At 42.6% G+C, this 23,527-nt stretch overlaps 1 protein-coding gene across 8 annotated transcripts in view; it reads right to left on the bottom strand.

The window, feature by feature from the left end:
* The window catches only part of LOC125459639 (uncharacterized), a 496,378-nt gene that overhangs the window by 204,032 nt on the left and 268,819 nt on the right, over positions 1 to 23,527 (bottom strand). The window contains exon 1 of one of the 8 annotated variants that reach the window (XM_059651681.1): positions 1,822 to 1,921. The exons of 6 other annotated variants lie outside the window; for them this stretch is intronic. In XM_059651681.1, the coding sequence (XP_059507664.1) occupies positions 1,822 to 1,831 (10 nt within the window). In that variant the 5' untranslated portion in view covers positions 1,832 to 1,921. Of the gene's footprint in view, positions 1 to 1,821; positions 1,922 to 23,527 lie in introns of those variants that run through there. One more of the 8 variants, XM_059651675.1, reaches the window with a different exon arrangement.

The raw sequence follows: 23,527 nt of genomic DNA, 5'->3' as shown, positions 1-23,527 counted from the left end.
TTGGGGGAAAACTTTAAGAAACCAAAACAAAAACAAAGTATTTTCTGTGTAATAAACATTTAATTGTTATACTTATCTTTAAATTATCAACTTAAATTTAAAAGATTGTAGGTTGTAGAACTAGACAAATGCCGTTAATGTTGATTGACTGCAGATTTTAAAGGAGCAGGTTTGCTAAACTGATTTGTCATAATGTAAATTAGCCAACACACAATTCGCAGGCACAGTGAGTCATTGTTTCTCTTCAGGCACTGGCAGATACTTTCTAATAAAGTGAAAGATGGGACCATTTGTGATCAACAGCAGCTGAGGAAAAATGTTGCTGTTTCCAGGTCAACCCAAAGATTCACCTATCGTTTTATAAGTCTCATTCTTCATCCACAGCCTGTGAGGTAACCTGTGAATAATGGTCTTGTTTGTACATTACAAGTTCAGGCTTACTTGCTCCATTCATAATATTACCAAACTATGGCCATTTAATCTATGTTGCCCTTATTAAGGATTAGGTATTTAAAAATTTATACCAAACAAATCTGTAAAATCCATTTTATAGTAAATGCATAATTGTGTGCAATTTTAAACATAATTTTAGCATTCTTGCTCAGTTGTTGTTCAACATAATTCTCCTGCACCATATTACTTGCTCAATTAAAAAAACTTTCAAACAATTTTTTTTTAAAAGTGATGTTTTCCAGGAAATTGATAAAACTGAAGTCTTATAAATACCATTTTTTAAACAAATATGTAGAGGATCTCCAAGTGATGAGGGGAATTTACAAGTGAGAGTTCAGGCCTGAAAATGAATATCGACATTTTTTTGCAGAGGTGAAAGGCATTTTGTTTTGATGTTATATAATGATATCTCTAAATATATTTTATATCTCATGTATGTAATGTCATATTTGCAATTAATAGCGCTGAGGGAACAAAACCGTTCAAGGCACAGCTTTCCATTGGATGACTATGATCATCACAGTTTTACAGACAAGTGACAAGGGGAAAACTGATTCCTTTTTAATCACCACTCTAGTTGCCAAACGAAAAACATATTATACAGTGTGTGTCTCAATACCAGTTACAAGTCTTCCAGGTTCCTAAATTAACAAGAACTGGTTTATCTCAAAAATGTACTCAAGTAAGTGGGAACACCATTTACCACATACACAGCAAATACTCATGTAACTTGGCCAATGCTGTCTACCTAATATGCTGTAAGCATGCTCCAAGGCGGTCTTTGAGATACACAACAACACAGAATCGCTGAGCAGAAACTGATTGCCAACTTCTGTGCCCATGAAGGCAGCCTCAAAAGCGATCTTGGATTCATGTTACACTACATGTAACTCCACTATATATTCTGTATCTTATAAAATCTTCCTTACTGTCCTGTTTTGATGCCATCACCTTCATAACTTGTTACAGTCTCTCTACCTTAATTAGTTTGTGCAGTTTTGGATTACTTATTACTTTGGTTAGACCCTTGCCATGCGACTCTGATATCTTTCATGTTATTCCAGCCATTTGGTTTGTCTCCAGAACCACCTTATTTTAAATTTTTTGTAATTATCTCTCTGCCTCAGTTAATTGGATTATAGGTCATCACTTCACTTGCTATTCAGCTATTGGCACTTCACTCACACCATCTGACAATTCTGATCAGACTTGTTATCCAGGCTATCAACACTCAATTCACACAATTTCTATGATCTTTTGAGCTCTCTAACTATAAATTATGTGCCTATACGTTTCTCTTCACTTCACCTGACGAAGGAACAGTACTCAGAAAGCTTGTGATTTCAAACAAACCCGTTGGACTATTACCTGGTGTCATGTGACATCTGACCTTGTTCACCCCAGTCCAACACCGGCATCTTCACATCAAATGAAGATGTCAAGATTATTATTAAAAAAGATCCAAACTATGCAAATAGATATACAACTACCCTTTACAAAATACACATACAGCATAAAGACTCTGCAGAATGTCACTTTAAAAGTACTTTGAACAAGAAGTACTGTTCTGAAATAGCTAATTTCAGAAAATAATAATTATTCACAGATTGTCCAAATGTTGGTCCATTGCTGATGTCACTTGCTACAAAAGCTGTTGATGTTGTGTGCCTTCCTGGATCATTTACAGCTGGCTGAAGTCACTTTTCTAAAGACAGTGATGGAGATTTAAAATCCTCCTTTCGCAATATTCCACCCATGGTGATGAAGTCATCCTGTAGGCTCATAAGGCGCACAGTTTGATGAGGGGGTCTCGGAGAAAGGACAGGGCAAAGGTGTTGCTCCTGAAGCAAGCAACCTCTCTGTCGAGCTGTATTCAAATCGAATATCTTTATTATGCACACAAGCTAGGTGATTTGGCTTCTCTCGGAAAATATTGTAGACTCCGACTCCAGTCGAACAGCTCGTGTTCTTGATTTCAAAGTGTTCTTTCCAAAAAGATATGAGATATAGATAGAGATATGTCAAATTAATAATATTCAAAATTAATACTTCTGATAACCCATCTTCAGCACAACATCATCATGAAATCTATATATAAGGAAGGATATACTTGCCTTGGAATATTCACAATGAAAGGTCACTGGGTTAGTTCCTGAAATGAAGGTTGCCCTATATTAAGAGGCCAGGTAAATTAGATCTGCATTTTCAGAGGTCTAGAAGAACGACAAGTGATCTCATTGAAAAACCAAGAATTCTGAAGGGGCTTTATCAGGTAGGCACTGAAGATGGGAATTGGAAAATGGGGCTCATTCTACCTCCTGTTCCTGTCACCTCCACATTCTTGAGAATAGAATTTTCTAGGTTCTGGCCTCTTATTGGCCTAGAAACAGTTCTTCTATCTCCAGCAGTTGACCTGAGGCAAAAATGCAAATGGACTGAGTCCACAGCTGCAGATTGAAAGACCTAGTTCTATTCACAAAATCCTTTGACTGGGAGCTCCTGATCCAATTGGCAGTTTATGTAACTGCGTTTGAACTGTCTGATCAATTTAATCTACCCCACACATCTACAGTCCTCATCTCCTAAGACATTATCTACTTCATGTTCAGAGATCAAAAGCGTGTATTTGAACAATTGAAAGCTAGTGAACATAAGCCTCTCCAAGCAAACAAAATTCAAGAGATTCTTCAAAGAACCTGTGTAAACAATGTTAAGCATTTGTAAAACAATTAGATAACTGCATTGCTGCTAAGAGCCCATAAAACCCTCCGAACAAATAAACAAACTCCAAAATTGTTACCTCAACAGCTGGTTAGACTGAATATATAAAAGAGACAGGAAAATATGACACATATGTGCATTGTTATAAAGCTAAACCATCCGTTCAATAGTGTGAAATGTACAATGACTTTTTTTATTTCTGACTAAACTTTTTATCTCAACTCAGCACTTTTCGACTTTATAACATTGATCTTTTAGCTAATAGCTTGCTATTTGGAAGAAGTAACAACTTGGCAAATTCATTGGTTTATGGGTAGTTATAGTTTCCAACCTCAGCACTATCATGAATCATTTGAAGGAACTCACACAAATAAAGCGGCAGTATTTCACAACAAACTGTACAGTAGGTAAGACCAGTTTACTGATCTTTTGTACTCTTCTACCTCGAGCGAGAGGTTACACTTTGATGCACCTGATTCAACATCTGATAGCTACTGAAGTCTGACCACCTTGATGAAAAGACTTAGTAGAGCCATATTTCAATGAGCCCATGTCACTGTCGTTGCCTCCTAAATAGAAACAGGGGCCTGCATCTGAGAAAGCCCACTCAGTGACATTTGCCTCATGGGCAAAAGTAGAGGCAAAAATCAGGAGGCTGGAAAGTGAAGGAATCATCAAATCAGCACAGTCTGCAGGATGGGCCAATTGTGAAAGCTTAACAGGTCAGTTCACCTTTTCTGAGGATTTGAAACAAACGGTAAACCGCTTCTCACAGCTGGATAAATACCCAATTCCTCACATAGAGGACTTGTACGCAAAACTGACAGGGGTCTTTCCTTCATGCAGTAGGACATGAGCCTTATGTAGTTGCAACTGCAGTTAGATGAGGATTCCCAGAAGTAAGCTACAATTAATATCTATAAGGGTCCGCATCCATGAGGCTGCATTTTGGGGTATCATCAGCCTGTCCCATTTTCCACTGGATGGTGGAGAACAGTTTGTAAGGTCTGCCCCAAGTTGCCATTTATCTGGATGACATGTTAATGACAGGAAAGACCAATAAACAACACTTCGTCCCTAAACATTCCTCCACGGGTGTACGCCTCGGAAGGGAAACATGTGTGTTCCAGGCACCCAAAGTGACCTACTTGGACTACCAAGTTGACAAGACCATGTTACACCCATTAGAAGATAAAATGAGGGCCATCAAAAGTGCCCCTGTCTCCCATATCTGGAGCATAGGACATTCCTTGGTTTGGGGAAATATTACAAAAACTTAATATATAACCTAGCCTCCATCCTGGCACCCTGACATCTGCTATTAAAAAGGATTAGCCTTGGAAATAATCTCATAGACAAATTGTAGTGATTGAGAAGAAGCAGCTATCTTTGTTTAAGACGTAGGCACACTATGTTCCCAAGCAAGATCTGTCGCTGACGTGTGATGCCTTGCCATACAATATCGGGGTGTTGTTGGCTCACAGGTGGCATCATTGAGAGGAATGCCATACAGTACTTGCTTTCCTGACTTTGACATTGCTTATGAGTTACAACAGCTCATATAGTTTATCATTATGTATTCCCAAGACAATCCTCAAAAAGAAATATATTATGGTATCCTCCAGCCTTAATAGATTTTGAATGCAGATAAAAAAGTTATTTATTATTAACTGTAGACTTTAACCTTTACTAATAACCAGCAACAAGTTACAAAGTTCCCGACATATTTAGTTATGATATATAACTGCATTCAAAAAATTGTAGCCTGTGCAACTATTTTAGTATGACCTACCACTGTTACACGTTTTTTTTAATCATGACTGACTTTACCAAAATGGCTGACAGATTATCTTCACAACTTTACCGACTATGTTTCATTTTGCCAAGGTTTCACGTGAGAAAGCACTTCCCAATATCACATTACAACCAAGATGGGAGGAGTGCACTGTTTTTCTTTATTCCCCCAATTCATATCAATTCATTTTTTTAACCCAGGTCACAACATGGCTAATTGCATGCTTTTCTACATTAGAAAAAATAACAAACTTCAGTAACCAAGTGGCTTTAATAAATACCAAATCATTGAATACATTTTGTCTATAATAAATCAATGCTTTGCAAGACAGACTAACACACACTTAGTTCACAATATCAAAATATAAATGCAAATGCCAGTGCAAATCCCTGTTCTGAGGAGGGGTCACTCAACCTGAAACATCAACTCTGATTTCTCTCCACAGGTGCTGCCGGACCTGCTGGGCTTCTCCAGCAATTTCTGCTTTTGCCTCTGATTTACAGCATTTGCAGTTCTTTTGATTTTTTTATAAATGTTCACTCTTGCCAAATAACCAGAAACAAACACACACACACACACACACACACACACACACACACACACACACACACACATTCTTTCTCTCATTTAATTCTCATTTACATTGAGTGAAGGGAAAACTGAATCTATCTCTGCAGAATCTCTCTCCTCCCACCCACCCTCCTGCAAAAATTCCATTCCCTATTCCCAATTCCTCCGCCTCCGCCGCATCTGCTCCCACGATAAGACATTCCACTCCCGCACATCCCAGATGTCCAAGTTCTTCCAGGACCGCAACTTTCCCCCCTCAGTGATCGAGAACGCCCTCGACCGCGTCTCCCGTAATTCCCGCAACACATCCCTCACACCCCGCCCCTGCCACAACCGCCCTAAGAGGATCCCCCTCGTTCTCACACACCACCCTACCAACCTCCGGATACAACGCATCATCCTCCGACACTTCCGCCATCTACAATCCAACCCCACCACCCAAGACATTTTTCCATCCCCACCCCTGTCTGCTTTCCGGAGAGACCACTCTCTCCATGACTCCCTTGTGCGCTCCACACTGCCCTCCAACCCCACCACACCCGGCACCTTCCCCTGCAACCGCAGGAAATGCTACACTTGCCCCCACACCTCCTCCCTCACCCCTATCCCAGGCCCCAAGATGACTTTCCACATTAAGCAGAGGTTCACCTGCACATCTGCCAATGTGGTATACTGCATCCACTGTACCTGGTGTGGCTTCTTCTACATTGGGGAAACCAAGCGGAGGCTTGGAGACCGCTTTGCAGAACACCTCCGCTCAGTTCGCAACAAACAACTGCACCTCCCAGTCGCAAACCATTTCCACTCCCCCTCCCATTCTCTAGATGACATGTCCATCATGGGCCTCCTGCACTGCCACAATGATGCCACCCAAAGGTTGCAGGAACAGCAACTCATATTCCGCCTGGGAACCCTGCAGCCTAATGGTATCAATGTGGACTTCACCAGTTTCAAAATCTCCCCTCCCCCTACTGCATCCCTAAACCAGCCCAGTTCGTCCCCTCCCCCCACTGCACCACACAACTAGCCCAGCTCTTCCCCCCCACCCACTGCATCCCAAAACCAGTCCAACCTGTCTCTGCCTCCCTAACCGGTTCTTCCTCTCACCCATCCCTTCCTCCCACCCCAAGCCGCACCCCCATCTACCTACTAACCTCATCCCACCTCCTTGACCTGTCCGTCTTCCCTGGACTGACCTATCCCCTCCCTACCTCCCCACCTATACTCTCTCCACCTATCTTCTTTACTCTCCATCTTCGGTCTGCCTCCCCCTCTCTCCCTATTTATTCCAGTTCCCTCTCCCCATCCCCCTCTCTGATGAAGGGTCCAGGCCCGAAACGTCAGCTTTTGTGCTCCTGAGATGCTGCTTGGCCTGCTGTGTTCATCCAGCCTCACATTTTATTATCTCTCTCTGCAGAAATTCACTTTGGGAAAATAAAGCACTTTTGTCCAACATGTCTTAGCTTTTGAAGTTGTGGAATAGTCAGATGTCTGCTAATCTGGTCTTCCAATCTGTGTGGAGTAGCATCAACAAATATAAGTTAATGTTTCTGTGATCTCTGCAAACACAGCTTTGTAAAACAATTTCTAAAGCAAAAGCTGTAACTGACAGTCATAAACCAAGACAGCCTGTAGTAAACAGTTTGCACAGGACATGTGACTTTAAAGAAATATTTTCTTTATAAAGATGATCGACTCGGTACCTCTTTCAAAAAAAATTCAGCCATTCATAATCCTCCACACTCAGGTCCACAAAAATTGTTAAACATGAAGCTATCAAAACAATTGACATACAATCCCTCACATGTGAGGTGATACATTGAATTTCTTTTAGTTTTGTTGGAGGGTTTTCACCACCAATCTTAACCATAATATTCTTTCTGCTCTGTTTTGATCTTTTCAATGTCCCTCAAAGATCCACTCGAGTAAGTATCGTACGATCAACATTGACCTAAGAAACTGAGTCAATAACAGTTTAGCCACATGATTAAGTACGCTTAGGTACTCAGGGTGTACTCTGTATGTAGAACAAGAATAAACCATCAAAAGCCTTACACAATTATCACTGCTTCTACTCAAAAGCAAATACAGGCACAAAAACACATACAACAGGAAAAGTAGGCATTAATGACGACAAGGAAACATTTGATGAGCCATTGAGAATGAGAAAGGAGGCGGTGGTGACTGCTGGAGAGTCATTTGCTATGGAGTGAAGCCACGCTAGTTGCAATGCTCTGGCTAAGCTGTGCACTCTCATCAGCCTATATCTATCGCTAACCGCCAAGGCAGCAGTCCATAATTTATTTTAATGCTTCTCTGCATACAGTTAGAAATAAGTGCAATACCATATCATTGGCAATACTGACCATGCAAATGCAATTCACAGGTATGAGGGCCATAGTTCATGTGAAATACTGTTTAGAATAGCTCAGAAAAATCACAGTTAACTCTATTGTCCAATGTACCCACAAACCAATGGGCATTAAGATAAATGTGTAGGACTAACTGACAATTACATCAGCAGCATCCATCAATTGATAGAAGTTTTGGCTTTTGAAACTTCCCATCTGACAGAAACGTCTTCTGATGGAATATTGCCGATGTAAGCTTTTTCAAGATCTTTTCATGTATTAAACTGATCACCTCAATTCTAAGGTGCCTGAACCTTCTCAAGCACAGTTCCTATACCAGTTGTGAATATGCCACTGATATGGGACAAACTAGCGACACACCAACCTGCATAGCCATGCAGCGATTTTAAAGGGATCAAATAGTGCAAGAAATGGCCCACACACGGCAAAGGGAATTAGAGAGATTAATGTTCTTATATCTGGTGAGGCCTTCTCATTTTCCAATCCTGCTTTACTGTGACTCATGGGACAGAGCCTCGTTAAGTTGGTGCTAGGATCCCAAGAGGGATTTTTGAGCTGAAACTTTGGAGTCAGAGGCAATGATGGCTGCTATGTCATTCTGCTCCTTCCCCTCACTCCCAGAGGTGTCCTGTTCCCTGCCCTTTGCATTCATAGGTATTCCCACCCACCAAACTATTTGCATAGCTCTCGCAGAAATAGAGAAGATAGGAGCAGGAGTAAGCCATTTAGCCCCTAGAGCCTGCTCCACCATTCAATATGATCATAGCTGATCATCGAGCTCAATACGCTAATCCTACCCTCCCCACATATCCCTTGATCACTTCAGCCATGAGAGCCATATACAACTACTTCTTGAAAACACTGTTTTCAGATCAACCGTTTTCTATGGTAGTGAATTCCATAAGCTCACCATGCTCCAGGTGAAGAAATTCTCCTCATCTGAGTCCTAAAAGATGTGCTCCTTACCCTTAAACTATCTTCCCTGGGCTGGACACACCCACTATCAGGAACATCTTAAAGGGGTTACAACAAGTTTGCAGGCTCAAGTGAGGTCACAGTGAGAAAAGGTTAGTAATACTATCAAGGCTTCTCTGTACAATCATGTTATAGAGGTAAAACCTCCTTCTTCCCTTCAGCAAATTAACACAACTGCTGAATTGAAGTTAAATGGCTTCTTTTCAAGACAGCCCTCAAGCTAGTGAATGTGGGACAATTTAATCAACAGCAAGTGATAATAGGATAACTGACATTTCTTTTGCCTTCTCACTGATCTGTTTCAGATTTGTGCTAAGTTGCTAATTCACCCAATTCTATGTTTGCACTATTCTCTACTTCTTACTCATTCGCTTCCTGAAACATTGTCTTGTGGTGAGGCAATGGTGAGAAATGATTTGTGCTACTTCTCTAAATTGGCATAAATTGGCTCATATCTGGTTTGTGCCTTTCTTGGGATATTGTTAATCATGGATTCATGAGATTATTAATCCAGAAATTCAGGTGATGTTCTGTATTAGCTGAATTCAGAATCCAGGTTTGAATCCCATCACCACAGGTGGTGGAATTTGAACTGAATCCACGGATGACCATGAAACTATTTTCAATTGTTGGAAAAACTCATCTGGTCCACTGATATCCTTCATGAAAGGAAATCTGCCATCCTCACTTGATCTGGCCTACATGTGACTCCAGGTGCACAGCAATTTGGTTGACTCTCAACTGCCCTCTGAAATAGCCTGGCACACTGTTCAGTTCAAGATTAGCTCGGAACGGACAATAAATATTGGCAAGGTAGCAATGTCCACGAGTGAATTTTAAAAGAAGTTTCTTTTCTACAAAATGTGTAATGTTGCATCTGTTTTTTTCTAATCTCTGAACCTGGAATTTCTTGATGCTGCTGGCAATAACCAAAAATTAGATAAGTGTTTCATTATCCAACATTAATAACTGATCATCAGAAAGTAAGCTCACTAGGTGCCAAATTTTCCATCTGAGTATCAAATGAGTTTGGTAAATGCGTCAACTGAGTTGTAATACGATAAATGTACTCTAGAATTTCTATGAATGGAGCAATGTGATCTTGCAATGTCTCAATGCAATGTTTACCTATTATAACAAATGGGGCTGGAGTTCAATAGACTGGTCAATGGCACATGTCAGTACTTTACTGGAATATTAAGATCTTGAAACACAAATCTCAGCGAATATTGGTGAAATGCATGTTTTATAGCTTTTTCAATTGCCTTTGGAAAAGAGAAATGATTTGTGCTACTTCTCTAAATTGGCATAAATTGGCTCATATCTGGTTTGTGCCTTTCTTGGGATATTGTTAATCATGGATTCATCCATCTTGGGCTACAAGTATATTTTTTGATGTAAATATAGTAGCAAGTACTATTGAAATAAAAATCAACAAATATGCATTTGAAAGGAAGAATATGAAGGTAAAAGTGCCTTTTTTATGCATTAAACACATTTATACCATTGGGAGAAAAACAGATATCATATAGTGCAACAGAGATTTGTTGCAAGATATGAAACAAGATAAAAATATTTCTGGATGCAACAGCTGAAGTATGTGAAATATGAGTGAGGAATTACTAATCGTCCAGTGGACAAAACAATTTGTAATATTGTTAAAAGAAACTAAAATAAAGTAATAAACAAACAAATCATGGAACATGGTGAAGCTGATGCAGAATTCTTTCATAGAAGAAAAGGGTCAAGTTGAATGGCATGGGGATAGTGATGAGGGATCAAACAGCTCCTGTTCCTTCAGATGCCGACAACACACAAACCTCACATTGTCTGATAATTAAATGATGGTGGTGTGCAACCCAGTGATTTTTTTTCAAAGGGATGGCATGTTTCAGCAAGATCGCCAAGATTGTACAAGGCCAGCAACACTCATTAGCCTGCACTGGCTAAAGTCAGCCTGACCACTTAAAGAGTGGGTTCATCCTGGTACAGCACATGCTGAAAGTGGCTGAGGGAAAACAGTGCTTCTCCAAGAAGAGAAGTGAATATGATACTAAAGGGCTGAGGTCATGCTTCAAGATTCTCTGCTGCAGCACTGAAGACCCTGGTGGAGGAGAGTAGTTCTCCAAATACAGTCCAGAGAGGACCTCTTAAAAAGCCTAGCAGGAAGCAATTGGACCAGATAGTTATTGCAAGCAATGTAATCCCATGGACTGAGTGCAATGCACGAAGTTTAACTGAATGTACATGACTAGTCAAAGCTACTGACTTGATCCTCAAATATCTTTTCACTGCACAACTTGCTTCACACATTGCTCGATTCAGCACTCTCTCCTCACTCACCTACCAACACAGCATCGTCAATAATTACCTCATAATTATAGATCTTCCTCATCCTCATTACATACACTTAGCATTGCTACAAACCTTGCACTCTTCTCCCTCAACTCGCAGACTTTGCCAGATCCAACATGGCACCTACAGCCATACATTTTGCTTTCTCCTGCAAGCCAACACGTAGGTGGCAGGAACTAATTACTGGGCAATATGCCCTCACCCTAATGGAGAACTTGGTGCTCAATATCACTGAAGCAGCCATTACCGAAGCTATTTCCAGCACTGAGGCTGACACCATTGAAAATGACAATATCCTGATGCCTGATCCTCCTTCTTACATCCCATTTATCCTCCTCCTCCCCCTCCTTCAAACACGCTGATTTGCAAGCTGCAGGTGGGCCAAGTTCGTACTGTCCTTCACTGTTCGGCCTCCCATTCCCCAAAACCTTTACCTCTCTTTTCTCTAATACCCAGCAATGGCAAACTGGCTAGGCACAAAACAAAAGGGGAATAAAAGACTGATGAAAAAGTATGGGCTCCCACTCTGACCCTCCCCAACACACAGAAATGGGGATCAGCATGGGATGACACACTAGGTATGAATGGACTGCAGCCAGGTTTGGGCAAATATATTGTGCAATTGCCAACTCACAGGCAGCCAAGACCACACACAATTTCTCCTGCAGATGTCTCAAATGAATACTCTGATGGATGTTGTGCAGGAAAACGTTGATACATATGCACACTTGAACACAGTGTCTAAAGATGTAAGGTACTACAATGAAGAGGGTGCCTACTCCAGCAGGACGATGAGCTATGCAACAGAAATACAAGCAACTAGAAGCTTTTCAGTTCAGAGAAGAACCTTAAATGTCAGCAAGCCTTCTACCCATCCAATCATCCTTCGGTGTTTGAAGAAAACACATTTGGGTAGAATAATAAAACCTCCAGACTATCTGAATTTGTAATGTCAAAGGCTTAAAGGGATATGAGGTAGTGGCAAATTTAAATATAAAATGCATAAATGCACAACAGTAATAGCAGAGAGAAAACTGGAGGGGAGATGTTGTATATGGATTCAAAAGGGTTAATACTTGATAGACTGCAATTAGCACAACCCAGCGTTATGTCATGAGGATTACAGGGGTTTAGGGTAAGAGTAAAATGAGGTCTTGTGAGAGACAGACCTCAGGATAAGCTTTCCCAACCATCTGTAATGTAAACCTATTCCTTTTAGATTAGATTAGATTCCCTACAGTGTGGAAACAGGCCCTTCGGCCCAACAAGTCCACTCCGCCCCTTGAAGCATCCCACCCAGACCCATCCCCCTATAACCCACAAACCCCTGAACACTATGGGCAATTTAGCATGGTCAATCCACCTAATCTGCACATCTTTGGACTGTGGGAGGAAACCAGAGCACCCGGAGGAAACCCATGCAAACACGGGGAGAATGTGCAAACTCCACACAGACAGTCACCCGAGGTGGGAATTGAACCCGGGTCCCTGGTGCTGTGAGGCTGCAGTGCTAACCACTGAGCCACCGTGCTGCCCCTTTTACTTGTAACCAATTGAAGAGATCAATAACTATGCGTTGTTTACTCTACAAGATTCTTCTCATAAGACTAGAAAGTGGTTACCGTTATGTGTCATAGACCAGATAAGCCTCTAAAAAGCACTCACACACTTACATGATACAGATTGCAGCACGATGGGATCAGCTGATCAGGGACATTGTGACCAAGAAAAGAATATATTGGTTGCCTCCTCCTCCTCTTCTCCTTGCCACATGCACTGTATTGAGCTGTTCCCAAAATAATAGTGATGTACTGAGGATGCAACACAGTCTAACAGAGACATGGTCTGGAAAGTACTGCAGGGTGACACTCCATGCAATCCAGGAAGCCAAAGCGTTGCTGAAGCACATTCAGCAGTTTGCTCAATACCATCTGGAGGATCTTGTTATGTGCATTTAGCCATTTCATGTTTGTGTGGTTTATGTATACGAGAGTCAGGAGTCATGCAGTCAGCAGATAACCCTTATTATCTGCTACCTTCTCACGTGTTGCAAGGCTCAAATACTGATGGCACAGCCACAGGCACGAAATAAAGGAATTCTGGTGCTGCCAGGATATCAGGCATTGTTGGTTCTGAAGAAAGGTCGCTCAAAACGTTAATTCTGATTTCTCTCCACAGATGCTGCCAGACCTGCTGAGTTTTTCCAGCAAATTCTGTTTTGGTTTCTGATTTCCAACGTCTGCAGTTGTTTTGATTTTTTTATTGATCTGCATGAGGTGCTCAGAATGGTTACATATCATTGGGATATTTTGAAGGTATGAAGCCCTTCGTTGTTGCAAAATTTGCACGAAATACTTGTAAATCAACATAGGTGAAGTCAATAGCGCCTGACACCATGTAGAAGCTAACTATCCTGGTAATGCATTGATTATGCTGTATCTGTTCCTTTCTATAAATTCAGAAAGCAATGCAGTACTTCACAGCACATACACTACATCAGTTATTTCCTGATACGAGATGGACATTCAACTGTGAGATGCTGAAGATGTTTCCATGGTCCAGGATTGAAGTGGCGTAATGAAGGACATCATGGCCATGGTCACTTTTACAATCATTTATAGCATAATCATCAGGCCTACTCTCAGAGGCCAACTAGAAATTTCCCACCATTCTTCAAGGTGTCCTGATCTCTGAGAGGTTATGCCAATTGGCTAAAGCTAGCTTCCCTATCTAGACTAGTTGGCCAACACTTCAGGGAAATTTCAAGCCCCTCTCCCACCCCTCAGCTGGTTTAACCATGCTTGCAGCCAGAACCCACACTGGTGAATGAGGTAGGCCTCCACAATCATGGCCCATCTGTAATGTTTGAAAAGTTATGGGGAATACCTGAATCTTGTGGTCTCTCTCCCTTTCCTGAATAGCCAGTCCTCTGCCCCTTCTGAGCTGGAAGGCATTATAGAGTCGTACAGCATAGAAACAGGCTCTTCAGCCCACTATGTCCATGCTGACCAGCAAATACCAAACTACACTAATCCTTTTGACCTGCATTTGATACATAGCCTTCATACTACGCCCTGGTATTCCAAGTGCTTGTGCAGATGCTTCCCTAAATTGGTGACAGTACCTGCCTCCTCCACTCTCTCAAGCAGCGCATTCCATATTTTTATCACCCTCTGGGATAAAACACTTTTCCCCAGATCCCTTTTTGACAACTCACTCCTTACCTCAAATGGGTTATTGAGAGGAGTTACAAGGAGGTAGTCACTCCTCAGGCACAAGAAAAAGGCAGATGGGTTACGGTCAGGAGACAGAAAGGGAACCGGCAGGCAGTGCAGGGATCCCCTGTGGCCATTCCCCTCAACAATAAGTATACCGTTTTGGATACTGTTGGGGGGGATGACTTACCAGGGGAAAGCAGTGGGGCACAGGTGTCTGGCACAGAGTCTGTCCCTGCTGCTCAGAAAGGAAGGGGGAAGAGGAGCAGCGCAGTAGTCATTGAGGACTCCATAGCTAGGGGGACAGGTAGGAGGTTCTGTGGACACGAGAGACTCACGGTTGGTGTGTTAAACTAATTCAGCAGGGGGGATGGGAACCAAAATTGTAGTTCGAGTATAGAAAAGGTTGAGAGTAGGGAAGTCCGAAATAAAGTTTCAGGGACACAAGATGGCACCGGCAAGCAAGAAGTTGGTTTGAAGTGTGTCTACTTCAATGCCAGGAGCGTCCGGAATAAGGTGGGTGAACTTGCAGCATGGGTTAGTACCTGGGACTTCGATGTTGTGGCCATTTCGGAGACATGGATGGAACAGGGACAGGAATGGTTGTTGCAGGTTCCAGGACTTAGATGTTTCAGTAAGAACAGAGAAGATGGTAAAAGGTGGGGTGGGTGGGGGGAGAGGTGTGGTCAAGGACAGTATTACAGTTGCAGGCCTCCGAATAGTTCCAGAGATGTAGAGGAAAGGATAGCAAAGATGATTCTCAATAGGAGTGAGAGATACAGGGTAGTTGTCATGTGGGACTTCAACTTTCCAAATATTGACTGGGAACACTATAGTTCGAGTACTATAGATGGGTCAGTTTTTGTCCAGAGTGTGCAGGAGGGCTTCCTGACACAGTATGTAGATAGGCCAACAAGGGGCGAAGCCACATTAGATTTGGTACTGGGTAATGAGCCCGGCCAGGTGTTAGATTTGGAAGTAGGTGAGCACTTTGGTGATAGCGATCACAATTCTGCTAGGTTTACTTTAGTGATGGAAAGGGACAGGTGTATACCACTGGGCAAGAGTTATAGCTGGGGGAAAGGCAATTACGATGAGATTAGGCAAGATTTAGGGACCATAGAATGGGGAAGGAAACTGCAGGGGATGGGCACATTAGAAATGTGGAGCTTATTCAAGGAAAAGCTCCTGTGTGTCCTAGATAAGTATTTACCTGTCAGGCAGGGAGGAAGCTATAGGGCGCGGGAGCCGTGGTTTACAAAGGAGGTAGAATCTCTGGTCAAGGGGAAGAAGAAGGCTTATGTTAGGATGAGATGTGAAGGCTCAGTTAGGCCGCTTGAGGGCTACGAAATAGCCAGGAAAGACCTAAAGAGAGGGCTCAGAAGATCCTGGAGGAAACATGAGAAGTTGTTGGTGAATAGGATCAGGGTAAACCCTAAGGCTTTCTATAGGTATTTAAGGAATAAAAAAATGACGAGAGTAAGAATACGGCCAATCAAGGATAGTAGTGGTGAGTTGTGTGTCGAGTCAGAGGAGATAGGGGAAGCACTAAATGAATATTTTTCAACAGTATTCACTCTAGAAAATGACAATATTGTCGAGGAGAACACTGAGATACAGGCTACTAGACTAGGTGGGATTGAGGTTCACAAGGAAGAGGTATTAGAAACCCTACAGAGGGTGAAGATAGATAAACCCCCTGGGCCAGATGGGATTTATCCTAGGATCCTCTGGGAAGCCAGGGAGGAGATTGCCGAGCCTTTGGCATTGATCTTTAACTCGTCATTGTCTACAGGAACAGTATTAGATGACTGGAGGATAACAAATGTGGTTCCCCTGTTCAAGAAGGGGAGTAGAGACAACCCTGGTAATTATAGACCGGTGAGCCTGACCTCAGTTGTTGGTAAAGTGTTGGAAAAAGTTATCAGGGATAGGATTTATAATCATCTAGAAAAGAATAAATTGATTAGGGATAGTCAGCACGGTTTTGTGAAGGGAAGGTCGTGCCTCACAAACCTTATTGAGTTCTTTGAGAAGGTGACCAAACAGGTAGATGAGAGTAAACCGGTTGATGTGGTGTATATGGATTTCAGCAAGGCGTTCGATAAGATTCCCGACAACAGGCTATTGTACAAAATGCGGAGGAATGGAATTTGGGAGATATAGCAGTTTGGATCGGAAATTGGCTTGCTGAAAGAAGACAGAGGGTGGTAGTTGATGGGAAATGTTCATCCTGGAGACCAGTTACTAGTGGTGTACCGCAAGGGTCGGTGTTGGGTCCACTGCTGTTTGTCATTTTTATCAATGACCTGGATGAGGGCGTAGAAGGATGGGTTAGTAAATTTGCAGACGACACTAAGGTCGGTGGAGTTGTGGATAGTGACAAAGGATGCTGTAGGTTACAGAGAGACATAGATAAGCTGCAGAGCTGGTCTGAGAGGTGGCAAATGGTGTTTAATGCAGACAAGTGTGAGGTGATGCACTTTGGTAGGAGTAACCAGAAGGCGAAGTATTGGGCTAATGGTAAGATTCTTGGTAGTGTAGATGAGCAGAGAGATCTCGGTGTCCATGTACACAGATCATTGAAAGTTGCCACCCAGGTTGACGTGAATAGATAGACAGTTAATGGATGTGAGCCTGCACATTGCAATTAATTGTCAATTCAGGTAAAATCACTGCTAGCTGACTGCTTCTTGCTCAGTCCACAGTCAGGATGCCACTTGGCCACAGATCCCAACTAAATGGACAAAGTCCTGTCTAAATCAAAACTTACAAGCAATATACAGTAGTAGATCATAAAATGAGGTTGTTGACTTGCTCACCTGCTTCTATGGAATTCCTAAAGTATACAAACCAGACATCCCCCTCAGACCAAGATAATAAAATGTGAGGCTGGCTGAACACAGCAGGCCCAGCAGCATCTCAGGAGCACAAAAGCTGACGTTTCGGGCCTAGACCTTTCATCAGAGAGGGGGATGGGGTGAGGGTTCTGGAATAAGTAGGGAGAGAGGGGGAGGCGGACTGAAGATGGAGAGAAAATAAGATAGTTGGAGAGGAGAGTATAGGTGGGGAGGTAGGGAGGGGATAGGTCAGTCCAGGGAAGACGGACAGGTCAAGGAGGTGGGATGAGGTTAGTAGGTAGGAAATGGAGGTGCGGCTTCGGGTGGCAGGAAGGGATGGGTGAGAGGAAGAACAGGTTAGGGAGGCAGAGACAGGCTGGACTGGTTTTGGGATGCAGTGGGGGGAGGGGAGATTTTGAAGCTGGTGAAGTCCACATTGATACCATTGGGATGTAGGGTTCCCAAGCGGAATATGAGTTGCTGTTCCTGCAACCTTCGGGTGGCATCATTGTGGCACTGCAGAAGGCCCATGATGGACATGTCATCTAAAGAATGGGAGGGGGAGTGGAAATGCTTCGCGACTGGGAGGTGCAGTTGTTTATTGCGAACCGAGCGGAGGTGTTCTGCAAAGCTGTCTCCAAGCCTCCGCTTGGTTTCCCCAATGTAGAGGAAGCCACACCGGGTACAGTGGATACAGTATACCACATTGGCAGATGTGCAGGTGAACCTCTGCTTACTATGGAAAGTCATCTTGGGGCCTGGGATAGGGGTGAGGGAGGAGGTGTGGGGGCAAGTGTAGCATTTCCTGCGGTTGCAAGGGAAGGTGCCGGGTGTGGTGGGGTTGGAGGGCAGTGTGGAGCGAACAAGGGAGTAACGGAGAGAGTGGTCTCTCCGGAAAGCAGACAGGGGTGGGGATGGAAAAATGTCTTGGGTGGTGGGGTCGGATTGTAGATGGCGGAAGTGTCGGAGGATGATGTGTTATATCCGGAGGTTGGTGGGGTGGTGTGTGAGAACGAGGGGGATCCTCTTAGGGTGGTTGTGGTGGGGGCGGGGTGTGAGGGATGTGTTGCTGGAAATGCGGGAGACGCGGTCAAGGGCGTTCTCGACCACTGTGGGGGGGAAAGTTGCGGTCCTTTAAGAACTTGGACATCTGGGATGTGCGGGAGTGGAATGCCTCATCATGGGAGCAGATGCGGCGGAGGCAGAGGAATTGGGAATAGGGGATGGAATTTTTGCAGGATGGTGGGTGGGAGGAGGTGTATTCTAGGTAGCTGTGGGAGTCGGTGGGCCTGAAATGGACATCAGTTACAAGCTGGTTGCCTGAGATGGAGACTGAGGGGTCCAGGAAGGTGAGGGATGTGCTGGAGATGGCCCAGGTGAACTGAAGGTTGGGGTGGAAGGTGTTGGTGAAGTGGATGAACTGTTCCCCCTCAGACCCATTGTTTCCCTGCCAGGAACACCTTCACACAAACTGGCCAATGACCTACAGAGACTGAAACACTTAGTTGACAGATCACGCCATTCCATCCACTCAACCCAAGATGTCCTCAATAAAATGGTTCTCAACCCATAAGGCAATCAACAAACAAATAGAATTGGACACCAAATGTAAACCGTCCAGAACAAAACTGGAAATGACAGTACTCACCATAACAGATAGGTCAGTATAAATTCCAAGCGGAGTAGAATAGCATTGCTTCAGCGGAGGCCTCGCTGATGATGTCATCTCGCAATGTGACAGAACGTCTGAACGGCGAGCAAGTTAACAGCTTCACCCACAACCCAAGCTACAGATCTTTGCTAAAACTTTAGACCATAAAATTCCTCAATGTAATTGTTTTACACGGAGAACTAGGAAGACAAAGCAAGGGACTTGAGATCCATTCCAGCCTCAGGTGACAGTCTGTGTGGAGTTTGCATGTTCATCCCGTGACTACATGGGTTTTCTCCAGAGAGGATGTGCTGTGGACTCGAATGGCCTGATTCTATTGATGGAACATCATAGCAGTCCTGTGTTAGCATAGTTTGAAGGAACGAACATGGGGTACGACTAACAGGCTGCAAGATAAATGCAGACATCTGGCTTACGTCTAGTCATAAATTTTCAAAGCTCCTTTAAACCAGCATTTACTTGGAAATTACTAACTGCGCCCCTCACTCCAAGTTCCCCACCTTCCTGATCAGTTCTGAACAATCTTAATTCTTCTTCATGTGAAGTGGTTTAAGAGGAGCAGTGAATCTTGTAATTGCTGATCAATGAACCTAACCATTCAGGAAATTTGTGACAACAAGAAAACTAAGTTAAAACCGAGAAATTGTATCTGACCTTGTTAAAAAAGAGGCACTTGTGCAATTCTCTGAGGAGATAAAAGAAAGTAAGCTGGTAGAAAGAAAGAGTCCAGTGAAATAGAATTTAGGATATATTTAAACATCGAATTGGATTTGATGAAAAATTTGACTGCTACTATCATTAGAGTGGACATTGTGTCAGCAGCACAAGCAAATACTAATAAAAAATGTCTAGCAAAACTGATTTTCAGAGCTCAATAGTTGAAGATGATACATTGCAAAATATTATTCGAGCAGAGATGTTAATAGAGTATTAAATGTCTTTCAAGATATTTAGGAGAGCAGACAAATTAAACAAATGGCATACAATAGAAAATTTAAATTTAAATGGTTAGATAGGGAGACTAAAAATGACATGAAGGAAAAGAAAATTCCTTTTGATGTCCAATCAGGCTATAAGATTGAAAGAAAAGGCATTTTAAAAAAATGCGAAGAGCAGAATGGGGACAAATATTAGGTCCTGAGCAGGTTTTTAGAACTCAAGTTAACAACACACAAAAGTGCAGTGTTTTACTTCCAGGAGCTCCTTTCAGGTCTATGACCTATGACCTCCCAACTGAATAAGGTGTTGCAAGGTTTTGCCCCATTGCTCAAATCTGATGACTGACATTCATATCCGTCCAAAATTAAGTTCAGATTGACAGTTGCAAGACATCTCCATTTGCAGACAAATCTGACAAGATTCCTCAAAGGAACTCACAACCAAAACAAGTGGTCATTAGACAAACAGAAGAGGTAAAAAGCAATGTTAAGTTATATATTTGGGCAAACCGCTATTAGTTTAAAATACCCAATAAACCGTGACATACTTTATCATCAATTGACCAAGGAAGTCAGTACGTCATGCAATAAAATAGGGTGATCAAAAAAATTCATTTCAAGCAGGGTATATTTCAGATATCAACAGTATTGAGCAATTATATGGTGTATGTTACTTAATTATGTCATGATATTGTGGGAAATGTAAATAATAAAACACAGCACACCTAAATTGAATGTTGATAAAGGTCAGGCAATAATTAATTAGGAAGCAGTGAATGCATCTTCATTGTATCTGACAGTGTCAAGATAAATTAAACTTTTGGGGCCCCTCAATGGTTACAGAAAATGTAACATCAAGAAACTGATTTTACTGAAAAATTCAGCCCTCAATGCATCACTTTCGTCAAGTTTCTTAGAGGGTTTCACTCTGTGAGGCCTACTGCATTTTTTTTCAATTGTTCCAAACACCCCTTGTTAATTACCCAGCACACCCTTGTGATGGCTCCTCATCCAATGCAATCTGTTTCTCTCAAGTGCTGTTGTCAGAAGTACTCTGTGGGAACATCCTAGAAACCCTGGTGCCAGCACCATCTTTAAAATTCTGTTGTGCACCAGGTTGAGCAGGAAGGACGAAGTTGGTTGATGGTGTACCCAATATTTGGCTCCTCACTCACTCAGGTGTCTGACTGACTGTGCCCAAACTTCCAGACTGATATTGGAGGCTGCCCTTGACTTCCTATGCTGGGAGCCCCTGACTAAAGGTTGACTCTCTTGCGCTGACTGAGGACTACAGCTCCTAGAATTTGAAACTTGGATGTTGGCTTGCATCATGTGCAATGTATTTGCAGTGCACAGTGCCAGCACGTGGAACAACTGTAAGATTGACGTAGCGAGGTGCCATACAACAATATATCCACCTTCTTAGCTGGTGACAACAATAACAAAAGGCCTGGCTTTGTGTCTGTGCCAAACTGCAAGACAGGATAAAAGTGCAACTAGGGGAAAAAGTGCTGAAACACAAGACAAATAGAGATGCTGTGAACATTCAGATAGGTGCAAAGTTAGTGATACTAACAGAGCAAACAGGGATCCTTCAGATACAATCTGATCCAGTCCATGAGTTGGCATGTATCAAATGCCAATGTGCACGCACATGTGTGTGTGTGCGCTAGGGCACAACCCTGAGACTTGGGCAGTGGCTGTTCAAGATAGTGGTTGATAGAGACAAGTGGTGAACACAAGTCGTGAGGCAACCATTTGGACTTTCAAGTCAGGAAGACTCTAATTGTCCTCTCACTACTCACTACTCACTATTGAGAACCTTGTCGAGACATGCAGGATTTGGTTGGAAAATGTGATTTGTCAGTTTCAATGTTGTGAAGGGCTTCATTTGACATTTCTGTGATTCGGTCAATGGCCTGGGAAGCATCTACCCTCTGTCTCCAAAGCATACTGGCCAGTGAATAAACAGTGCAACATTTGACTTGCTAAGGTATACTTTTCAACAGACTATCAATATTTTCAAATCAACCAGTTCAAAGAATGTTATTGCACACCAGCAGAGCAGGCAAGATTTAAACCTGATCTCCTGGCTCAGAGCTGGGAATACTACTACTGCACCACAGGCATCCTCCCTTGTAAACTGACACTAAAATGGGAGAGTAAAGGTGAATTCAGGCCATAACGGAATTCGGTAGAAACTGAACAGCTAAAATTATTCTCACTGGAAAATGATAGAGAAGACAGTGCTAAATGTATGTGAGCATTCAAGAGATAAAAGCACAGATTCCTAATAGCTGAGTATGTCTAATGATAGAATATTAGGTAGGCTGTGTTGCCAAATTCTGAATAAATGCCATCTAAATGTTTGCTGATGACACCACTGTAGTAGGACGGATATCTTACAACAAGTCAAAATACAGAAGTGAGCTAGAGGGCTTGGTGATGTGGTGCAATGAGAACAGTCTCTCTCTCAACATCGGCAAAACTTAAGAACTGATAATTGACTTCAGAAAGAAAGGAGGAGAAAATGTCCCCATCTATATCAACAGGGAACTGAGGCCGAGAGGGTGAAGAGCGTCAAGTTCCTCACACTGACGATAACGAACAACCTGTCCTGGATTTCCCATGCAGATGCAACAGTCATGGAGGCACAACAATGCCTCTCTTTCCGCAGGCAGTTCAGGAAATTTGGCATGTTCATAAGGACCTTCACCAACTTGAAAGAATACTGTCTGGGTGCATAACGGTCTGGTATAGCAACTGTTCTGCCCAAGGCCATAAGAAACTACAGAAGGCAGTATGCACAGCCCAAACCATCATGGAAGCCAACCTTCCATCCATGGACTCTATTTACACAGCTCGCTGCCACAATAAGGCTGGCAACATCAAAGTCCCATCCCATCCTGGTAATGACCTCCTAAAACCTCTTCTGTCAGGCAGAAGATACAGAAGTCTGAACGCATGCACCAGCAGGTTCAGGAACAGCTTCTTCCCAGCTGTTATTAGACTGATGAATGGACTTTCCAGCCTCAGATAACGCTGATCTTGCTAATGTTGATCTCGCCTGGCATACGTCCTGTGCAATGTAACCTGTTATGACTCTGCCTGAGTCGTTTTGATCTGTGCATCCTTCCTTACTATGATCTGCCTGTTATGCTCATAAGCAAAGTTTTTCACATGACAATAAATCAAAAGATGGCAATCGAGAAAAAGTGGAAATGAGCTGCCTCCTAGAGAAAATCTGAATGATGAAGTGAACTGTATTCCTTAAGCTTGAAGTTTTATGATATCAATTATTGCATGAATTATAAGAAATATGAGGTTAGTTCACCTGGACCCTTCATATCATGGCTGACTTGTTTGAATCTTTCACTCCAATTTCCCACTACACTCCACACAACTCCTGACTCCCTTCTCTATGAGAAATTGAACCCAACCTCGAATATACTCAATGACCAGGCCTTTACTTCTTACTGGGGAAGACTTCCAAAGCTTAATGACCTTCTCAGAGAATAAGCACCTCATTTTCATCATAAATAGCAGATTTCTTATTTTTAATTGTACCCCATGGTTTTAGATTTTCCAGTATCCACCCGATCAGGTCTCCTTAGAATCCAG

The sequence above is a fragment of the Stegostoma tigrinum genome, chromosome 16 (genome assembly GCF_030684315.1).
Source record: "Stegostoma tigrinum isolate sSteTig4 chromosome 16, sSteTig4.hap1, whole genome shotgun sequence".
Lineage (NCBI taxonomy): Eukaryota > Metazoa > Chordata > Chondrichthyes > Orectolobiformes > Stegostomatidae > Stegostoma > Stegostoma tigrinum.
The sequence above is the reverse complement of the archived record's forward strand: the minus strand, read 5'-3'. Positions and strand labels throughout refer to the sequence as shown.